At 38.9% G+C, this 10,396-nt stretch overlaps 1 protein-coding gene across 1 annotated transcript; it reads left to right on the plus strand.

Annotated features, from left to right (window-relative positions):
- Positions 1-3,328: 3,328 nt before the first annotated feature.
- LOC129670957 (ferritin light chain-like) lies at positions 3,329-3,877 on the plus strand. The gene has a single exon (XM_055599561.1). It carries the CDS (start codon positions 3,329-3,331, stop codon positions 3,875-3,877), a length of 549 nt encoding a protein of 182 aa, XP_055455536.1.
- The last annotated feature ends 6,519 nt before the right edge of the window (positions 3,878-10,396 follow it).

The raw sequence follows: 10,396 nt of genomic DNA on the forward strand, positions 1-10,396 counted from the left end.
AGAAAGAAAGAAAGAAAGAAAGAAAGAAAGAAAGAAAGAAAGAAAGAAAGAAAGAAAGAAAGAAAGAAAGAAAAAGGGAAAAAGAAATCAATATGCTGTTCTAGTATGGAAAATAGTGTCAGTCAGAGGAGAGAGTTAGATAAAAGATACAAATGCCTTCTTAGCTGAAGTTCTAGGCCAGATTCTTATTGTATGTGGACAATAGAGACCCCCGAGAGCATGACAGATTTTAGAGGATGGTATTGGAGAAAGAGATGTCTGGTATTTGACGGAAATCTAGCCAGCCAGAGTCTGGCAAGCATGGCTCTGGATGGCCTTGTCCTTGAATCCCATTCCCTCTGCCTTGATAAAAACTGCTAGATTACATTCCTAAAGCTAGCCACCAAGGTCTACTTTCTTATTTGGCTACTTCCTGAGTCTGATTGCCAAGGTCCAACTATCAAAGTTTTGAACTCCAGCAATCAAATGCCCCCTTTGGTTCACCTAATTAACACATCCCAATCAAAATATACCACAGCATCCTAGCCCATTCTAAACAAACACACCCCACTGTTTTTTTATTATTATTATTAAAAGTTAAACCTGAAAAGTCATTTGCTGCTGTTTTGTTCTGCCTGAGTGAAAAGCCAGCCACTTTTACTCCCCATCCCCCACCCACCCCCACTTAATAAAGGATCTCCCTGAGAAAACAGGTGTTTGGGTGTGGTTTGTGCCTAATGTGGGGTCTCCTTCAGTACTGCCTCCTAATCAAAATTCCACCCTCACATAAGAGGGATAAATATAGGGTATCAAGCTTGACAACAGCTTTATCCGTTAATTTTCTTGTAAAATGAGGTCCTAGTAGGAATCTCTCAGTACTATTAAATTCTGATACCTCCCACAGCCAAGAGGTGTAGCAGGTTATACTTTTTCTGCCTAACTACCCTTATATCGTTTCTGCCAGTTTGCTATGCTCAACACCCAGTGCTAATGTGTACCTTGAATGATGATTAGCACCCATGACCTTCAGTGGCTTGTTCTTGGATTAATGGATTTACTTACCTAGAAAGGAAGGCCCTGGAAGTTTCTATTACCCTGGGGAGGCTCACAACTAGTGGGCTGCACTAGGAAAGCCCTGTCTCCATGCCTCATGCTGAAATCAATTCCAAGGGTAGTTTGTACTCTGGAGCTCTATTTTGAGATTCGGATAAAACAGAGACTTTCTCAAATTGCAGCTTAATATTTTTTTTTACTTCTTTTCTTTTTCTGTCCTGTTTCCTCATCACCTTTGTTCTTCCCTTGGAGTAGTTTTCTGATAAATCACCCACATAGGAATCCTCATGTCAGTATTTCAGGAGAGTTTGACACAGAAGCATTCTAGGTCCATTTGAGTTGAAGGGGAGATAAATTCTGTGAATTGTATCACTCAAATGAAAATTTCATAAACTTACCATCACCAACAAGGTAGGTCATTACATGTTTCTTAGATCACAGTCTTGAGTTGGAGAACTGAAAGAACAACACAGCTCTGCCATTTATGTATCACATCCACAGTCAGCAGGACTCCAACTGGTATTAGAGAAACCTGTTTGGCCAAGGGTCGGCAGACAAGCCAGCTTGCTTAGGTTTTAAACGATTTGGATCTTGGATCCTCAAAACTATGTCTCCGTGTTATGCTCAAAAGCCACGGGGAACCACGATTCAGCCGAGTGACTCTTTAGTGAAAGGTCTCGGAATTTTTGTTACAAAATGGATTGATGCTATACCCCCATGTATTGAGTTCTACTGGTTTTCTCATTCATTGTGTAATTTGGCTTGGTAGCCCATTTTAAAGGCAAGAAAACTGAGGCTAAAAGAGGATATAGTACTAACATGATTCTGACAACAAAGCATTGAACCACCCAACACTGACTCTGACTCTGATTCTATTCTCTCTACAGAAGGGAGTACCACTTCATATTTTAACCTGAGCATTGAAAGGAGACTGCAGGCTTCGTTTTAAATTTTAAAATGAATGTTTTTAGCAACAGAGAAGTTAACTTTGAAAGCAGTTGCAAAATAATTGTTTTTTTACTTTCATTTACAGTAAGGTTCCAAGTTTGGAGCAGAAGTTTTTTTTTTTTTTTTCTTCCATGGGGTTCAGAGTTTTACCATATGCCTATTTGACAAAAAGACACATGAAAGTGTTCTAATTGTGAAACAGCTCAAGACAAATGGCACTTAGCAAACAGAATGCTCACCATAAAATCATAAAGCCTAAAAAACCTTATGAGACCATTAAGTTCTGTCTTTCCCTTTCAGTGAAGACCAGCTAAACGTATAATCTTCTGTATGTTTAATTTCAATAAGATTTATAAATATACGTTATTTAATTTTTATTTCGAAAATAATTTTAATTCTGCTTCACGTTACATTTCACCTAATGGTGGAGTGCCTAGCATCATAGGACTCCAATACCTAGTTAGACAAATGACTTTTGCAGCATTCCAAAGAACTTTCTAGGTACAGGGAGTGCAAGAAGTGAATAATATATACTGCATAGAAAACAATATGTTCTCTTATAACTTGTAACTTATAACAGAAGTTCTTACTGGAATTATTATTGAAGTGGAAACAAGGTAAATGTGCTGATGTCTGCCTGCAACTGCATCAGTTGGAAAATTCAGGGTCATCCTTCGATAATTAGGGAGTTGGACGCCAGTTTCAACTGCATGAGAGGGTCTCCCAAAACAAAACAAACAGATAAAAAGAAACAAATTATACCCAAACTCAATACTTTCTGTGTTACCATTTTCACATTTATCTATAAAGAATGCGGTGATGATAGAATACATATTCCAAACAAGGAGCTGTGGTAGGGTGATAGGGGTGTTATCAATAATTATATCAGAGCAATAAGACTGTTCTGAGAAAAGGCTACTCACTGAGGCAACGAGTGACTATAAGCAGAGTAAAAGTACTATATCCAGTTTTAAATTAATAAACAAGGGAGTTTTAAGTCACAAATGATTAAAAGGTTTTCAGTATGAAAAACTTTGGTGTTCTTACCTCACCATAGAATTATGGTTAAAAAAAAAAAAAACAAAAAAAACAAAAACGGGACACAGAACAAATAAAAACTCCATTCTAATAACTACAAGATGTAAGAAAATTAAACTCTTATCTGAAAAGGTTGTGAGACTGCGCACCATACAGTCCAACCCACTGCGCTCTTAGAAACTCCCAGGTCCACCCCCTTGATTTATAACTAACCTTTATTCCTGCCTCTCTACTCAGAACTTCGGGACGATCTGCAATATCCTCTTTCTGGAAACAGTTGTCTTCATAAGCTCCATCTTGTTCACCAAACATGAGTGCCCAGAGCCGGAGCCGGAGCCGGAGCCGGAGCCAGAGCCATCAAAATTACCCCACTGAGGTGGGGGCCATTATCGGCCGCCTGATCAGCATGCATCTGGAGGCTTCAGATACCTATCTCTCTCTGGGATTTTTCTTCAAAGGTAACACGTCTGTGGAAGGCCTGGTTCACTTCTTCCGAAATCTGTCTGAAGAGAAGCGCCAGGGTGCCTATCTTCTGATGCAAAGTCAGCAGAGCAGCTGTGACCTCTACTTTACTGGGCAGACACTGCCCTCATATCAGTGTGATGGGAGCCTGGATGCCATGGAAACTTCCTTGGCCTTGGAGAAGAACCTGAATCAAGTCCTTCTGGATCTGCACGCCCTGGGGTTTGCTAACTCAGACCTCCAACTCTGCCACTTCTTGGAGACACACTTCTTAGAGAAGGAGGCGAAGCTCATCGAGAAGATTACCGACAACCTGAGGAACCTCCGCCAGCAGGCGACTGAGGTTGACAGCCTGAGTGAGTATCTCCTCAAAAAGCTCACGTTCAATGGTGACTAGACACTTCCTGGAGTCTATGGCCCATGCCTTTGCAGAGCTGCCTCTGTTTTGCTGATAGCAGCTTCTTGCCCAGCTCAGCATCACCCGCTAAAGCCAAATGCCAAATGGAAACAAAAACGTTTCTTTGTGTAGACAAAAACAGCTATATTGGGGGTGGCATGAAGGACTGATTGTCTGACAGTCTCTAGCAGTGTTAAGTAAACCATTCTTTTCTGAGTCATCTGTATACTAAAGAACCGAACCTGTGTTTTGCCTGACCAAAAAGCCATAAAATTGTATGCAATATTAATGGTGTTGTGATTTGAACCAATTCTGGCTGCTGGACTGCGCTCCAGATGTATTCTAAAATGTATGATTAATTTTTGCCTAGCAGCAAAGAGATCTGGACTATATCATATTAAACCTTGCCAAGTTCCCACCAATCACCACATAATCGCTGTTCCTTATGTCCAAGTTGATGTGATGCCATCCGCTTATTCTGGGGAACCCAAGAAGAAGCAGCCCCGTGAAAGCCATCAGGACATTGTCCATTCTGTTGTTGCTGAGAACACGAATATCATACCATGTACTGATCTTGCCATGAAGCTTCTCACGGAAACTTTGGAATGGACATATTACTAATTGCCTGCTGAACTGCTTAGGGCTAACTTTGCAATCAGAGTAGAGTAAATAAATAAGACTGTGTAAACATTACCGTATGTTACATCTTTTACTAATGTGTATGTGTTATGGGTTCTTTTATGATGCCACCTTAGGGTCAATCTTTCTAGACTACAACAGAGAATATATAGGTAAATAAAAATTATCACTAAAGATTAAGTTTCTGTTGTCTAATTAAAAAAAAAAAAGAGGAGTAAACTTCAAACAGCCCTAAGAGAGCCAAAGTGGCTCAAGTAAGTCAGATAGAATCTGAATTTCAGAAGCCAAAACAAGGAAAACAGGGTGGGGAGGGGAAGAGGGTGTAGAGAATGTGTTTTGTTTTTCTAGCCACTTTTTTTTGCCCTAAATTTATTCCTTTTCACCCTGCAGATAACAGTATCATACGTGTCTGTTGTTTCCCTTGAACCTTGGAAAGCTGAAGTTGTAAATTTTTCTCAAGCCTTGGACTTGGGTGGGAGTTGCAGATGGCCAGTGGGAATTCAAGATAGCTTTGGGGATGGGAGGAAACAGGATGGGAGCCTACCTCTTAAAGGCTCCACCCAACAGAGGATCTAAGCAGATGCTGAGACTCACAGCCAAACTTTGGGCAGAGTGCAGGGAGTCTTATGGAAAAATGGGGGATAGAAGGACACTGAGAGGAAGGAGCCCCACAAGGAGACCAACAAAACTAAAAAATCTGAGCCCAAGAGGTCCTGTAAAAGGGATCCAGGCAGCCCTCATGAGACTTGATAATCTATGGGCAGATGGCAGAGGAGGAGAGCTCCTCCTTTTAGCGGAATAGGGGAAGCAGATGGGGGGAAGAAGGAGGGAGGGTTGGAGAGGGAGTAGTTGAGGGAGGGGGCTTCAAATGGGATATATAATAAAAAAATTGTGAAAAAAATTTAAAAAAAACTTGACTTGGGGATAGTGTTAGGGTTGCCTGTTGACACACCCCAAGTTAAACTAAACCAGCTAGTACAGAAAGAAAAGCTGGGAGAGAGAGCAGAGATTAGTGTTTTTTTTTTTTTTTTTTTTTTTTTTTTTTTTTTTTTTTTGCCTAACGATATTTTTCATGGCAGGAAGACCAAACACATGCAATCATTTCTTTTAGTTTGGAAGAGTTAGAGGCATAGAAAACATATTTTTTACCTTTTTTATTTAAATTTTTATTAATTACATTTTATTCACTTTGTATCCCCCCATAAACCCCTCCCTCCTCCCCTCCCAATCCCACCTTAGCTCTCCCTTCTACACACATGCCTCTCTCCAAGTGATAGGGGAGGTCTTCTGATCCTAGTCTTCCTCTGGGGCCTGGTAAGGCTGCTCTCCCCTCAGGGGGAGGTAATTAAAGAGCAGGCCAATCAGTTCATGTCAGAGACAGTCCCTGTTCCTATTACTATGGAACCCACTTGGATACTGAACTGCCATGGGCTACATCTGTGCAGGGATCTTAGGTTGTCTCCATGCATGGTCCTTGGTTGGAGTATGAGTCTCTGGGAAGACCCCTGTGCTCAGATTTTCTGGTTCTGCTGCTCTCCTTGTGGAGTTCCTATCCTCTCCAGATCTTACTATTTCCCACTTCTTTCATAAGATTTCCTGCATTCTGCCCAACAGTATATACTCACTCATATAGACATATAATATAGGATAAACCTAAAGAAACTAATCAGGGGGGAGGACTCTGGCTATAATGCTCTCTCTCCACCCTGAAAGGCAAAGAGGATGGACATCAGTAGAAAACATATTTTACAGAGTTTAAGACAACTGTTTTTGTTAAAAAAAAAAAAAACTGATCTTCATGTTTTGTTTAAAGTATCTTTGTCGATGTATTTATTTTTATTGATACATAGGAATGTTTGTCTGTATGTATGTGTACCAGGTACATTCCTGATGCCTGCGGAAACTAGAGCAGTGGGTTGGATGCACTTCCAAATGATTGTGCACTGCTGTATTGGAAACCAAACTGTGGTCTTCTGCAAAAGTAGCAAGTGACCTTAAATGCTGAGCCATTTCTTCAGTACTCCCACAAAGCTTTTGATGGTAAAAGGACTATAATAAAAACATTATTCCGAGACAAAATAATTTTTCCATTTGCTTATAGTAAGGAGTAACAGGTATATGGAAGACGATAACATTTGTCTTGGATTGGATTAAACACTAAAATCTCTGTACTTGATATATAGGAAGAAAAAATTTCAAATTAGAACTTTTGAGTGCTAATAAAGAAAAAAGTTGTAGTTTCAGTTTGTTTCCTGTTAGTAACAATGTTTTTGTGAGGCCATTAAAACTTCCCAGATAGGCCAAAATATTCTATGGTCATCAAAGAATGCTAGAAAAAGTGCAATTTTCTGAGCAAAGAATAAATGATTCAAAGACATGATAAAATGTTACTTTGGCTCTTAAAAGTGGCTAAGGTCCTTTGCAAATTTATCTGTGGAAAATGAGGGTTTTGTGAAATAACATTTCTAGAGATTTATTTAGAAACAAGTCCCGCAGTAATTTTCTCTGTGGGTAAGCACTTTGTGCATGCATTTGTACAGAGACTTATAATAAATGGTTTTTATAGTCTCAGACCAGATTCATTATACCAGTCTTGAAGCCTTTCCTTGATATACCATATATAATTAGTTTTTTTAAGTCAAGCTCTCTATCATCTTCCTGTCATTGAAATTTGGGATACACCAATTGACAATTACTTGTTTTTTATTTTGCAAAATATTTAAATCTATTTTTTTATTTTTTTCATAATTTATTTATTATATGTCCACAATTGAAGCCCTCTCACTCAACTCCTCCCAGTCCCACACTCCCACCCTCTTCCCCCCATCTGTTCCACTAGTCCACTGAAAGGGGGAGTTCTCCTTTGTCATCTGCCCATAGCTTGTCAAGTCTCATCAGGCCTGCATGGATCCTCTTCCTCAGTGGCCTTGTAAGGCCCCATTTCCAAGGGCAAGTGATCAAAAAAGCAGGCAACTGAATTCATGACAGAGGCAGCCCCAGCTCCCCTTAGTCAGGAATCCATATGGAGACTGTGTTGCCAATAGGCAACATCTGAGCAGGGGGTCTAGGGTTGGTGCATCAGTCTCTGCATGAGCCCCTGGGCTCAGATATTTTAGCTTTGTTGGCCTCCAAATTCTCAACAGAGGAATATCGAATGGCAGAAAAACACTTAAAGAAATGCTCAACATCCTTAGTCATCAGAGGAATGAAAACCAAAACAACTCTGAGAATCCATCTTACACAGATCAGAAAGGCTAAGATAAAAAAAAAAAAAAACTCAAGTGACAACACATGCTGGTGGAAGTGTAAACTTGTGCAACCACTTTGGAAATCAATCTGGTGCTTTCTCAGAAAACTGGGAACAGCACTACCTCAAGATCCAGCTATACCACTCCTGGGCATATACCTAAAAGATGCCCCACCATTCAATAAGAACTCAACTATGTTCATAGCAACTTTATTTGTAATAGTCAGAATCTGGAAACAACCTAGATGTCCCCCAATGGAGAAATGGGTACAGAAATTGTGGGACATTTACATAATGGAATACTACTCAGCTATTAAAACGAAGGAAATCATGAAATTTGCAGGCAAATGGATGAAACTAGAAGAGATCATCCTGAGTGAGGTATCTCAAAAACAGAAATACACACATGGTATATAGTCACTAATAAGTGGATATTGGCCATATAATAGAGGATAAACATACTAAAATCAATAGTCCTAAAGAAACTAAACAACAAGGAGGACCCCTAGGGAGGATGCTTAAATCTCATCCAGAATGGCAAACAAGATAGGCACCAGAAGTGGTGGAAGAGAGGAAATAGAATAAGACCATAGTAGAAGGTCCTCTTAAAGGCTCTACCCAACAGGGGATTGAAGCAGATGCTAAGACTCACAGCTAAACATTGGGCAGAGTGCAGGGAATCTCATGAAAGAAGAGGAGGGTGGAGATAGAAGGACATGTAGAAGACAGGAGCTCCACAATTGACAATTCTTTTCTTCTCAGTTTTTGATGAGTTAAAATAGATGAGAAACCAGAGGAAAGTCAAGATAGCTTTGTTAATGCCAAAGTTGAATTGGGGATTGTGTTGGGGCTTCTGGTTGCCACATCCCCAAGTTAAACTAAACCATCTAGTACAGAAAGAAAAGCTAAGATAGAGAGCAGAGACCATGCAAGGCTAGACAGAGGCCAATTCAACCTTTTCTGCTAATTTCACTGAGACCCAGGAAAATGGTGGTAGAGCAAAAGTGCAGGAAGAGTGTGGTTGACCCAATGCTAATACATTGCAGTTCCCCTGTCCTCTAGCCAATATGCCCCAACATACAGCATACTGTCAATTTATCCATATTCATCTTTCTATTCCTTCCTTAGTGGCAAACTGTAAGTATTCTTTCATTTATAGAAATGAAGCCTGGGTCTTCTGAAGTGACAGAGCAATGCTCTGCCCACCATCAAATGAATGGATAATAAAAATGTGGTATATATACACAATAAAGTTGTATTCAACCATAAATAACAATGAAATCATGAAATGTTCAGAAAAATTAATGTATCCATAATTTATTATATTAAGGGAAATAACCCAGAATAAAAAGACAAATGCTACGTGCTTTCTCTTAGATGTGCATCTAAACTTTTACATATATATTTACATATATATGTAATATATATATATGCAGAGACAAAAAGATGACAGAGAGGGAGGAGGATCAACAAATACTAAATTGTGTTTCAGATGCAACAATGAAAACTAATATTTTTTGTATAATAATTCCAAATAAATAGATTCAATTATTAAAAAAGAAACCCAACAAATTATTCTTCCCAAAATATAATAGCTTGAATCTCACCGTGAGAAAACATCACATAGATCAGCCTTAAGAGGCATTCTACAGAATAACTGGGCAGTAATGGAAGTACTCAGCATCAAGAAGAGATATTGTCTGAAGGCAATGAAAATTATAAAGCAGAGCAACTAAATGGCATGTAGTTATATTAGAACAGGCTGATGTAGGAAATGAATGTTCAGGCCTCAAACTTGATACTGAAATTGTATCAATGGTCAGTTTCCTATTTTGGATAATTGCATAGAGGTTATCTTTCATTTTAGAACATACATACTTAAATATTTAGCTTGGTAAAATACCTCCTTCAAGTGGTTGAGAAACACTAATGGGTTGATTTGGGTAGGAGTTACTATACTATTAATTCAACGTTTTCTGTAATTTAAAAATTATATCTAAAGTTGCCTCTAATCAATTTCAGAAAATTTAATGTTTATACACATACATATATACATTCATGTATGTGTGAGTGTAGGTATAGCTGATTGGACCAGATCCAGCGTCTCATGTATGTTTGCCTCTAGTCACTGGTATGTCGCCTATCATTGCTAGCATGTACATTCTGTCAAAGAAGGGAGGGATTTTGTTTTGTTTTTAAGTTATTAAGTATATGTCTCCTCTGCTGTGCAGTGGGCTCTTCAGATAAAGACTGATGTCCTCATCTTCACAACTGTTTATCTGGCATAGGATGTAAACTAATTTATACCAATGCTCTAGAATTTTAGTCATAGAGCAAATAACCAAAATACATTATTTCCTTTCTAGATACATTTTATAGACTATAAGGTTTGCTATCTCACATTCATATACACAAAAATAACAGTTTTTAAAAGGAGAAAATAGCCAGAATGGGAGGCAAAGAAAAGGAAACCATACTATTTTGTTGATACACAAGTGATATTGCTACTGCCTTTTTTGTTGTATGTCTCCAGATCTTATTGGTTATATCTCTGAAGAGGTGATCTATGCTGCTTGCCTTTCTGGTAAAAGAAAGAAAGAAAGAAAGAAAGAAAGAAAGAAAGAAAGAAAGAA

Source organism: Psammomys obesus, unplaced genomic scaffold (assembly GCF_907164565.1).
Source record: "Psammomys obesus unplaced genomic scaffold, mPsaObe1.curated_primary_1811, whole genome shotgun sequence".
Lineage (NCBI taxonomy): Eukaryota > Metazoa > Chordata > Mammalia > Rodentia > Muridae > Psammomys > Psammomys obesus.

Bases quoted from the DNA above. Each gene is read 5' to 3' on its own strand.
- LOC129670957 (XM_055599561.1), top strand. From the start codon at position 3,329: ATGAGTGCCCAGAGCCGGAGCCGGAGCCGGAGCCGGAGCCAGAGCCAT.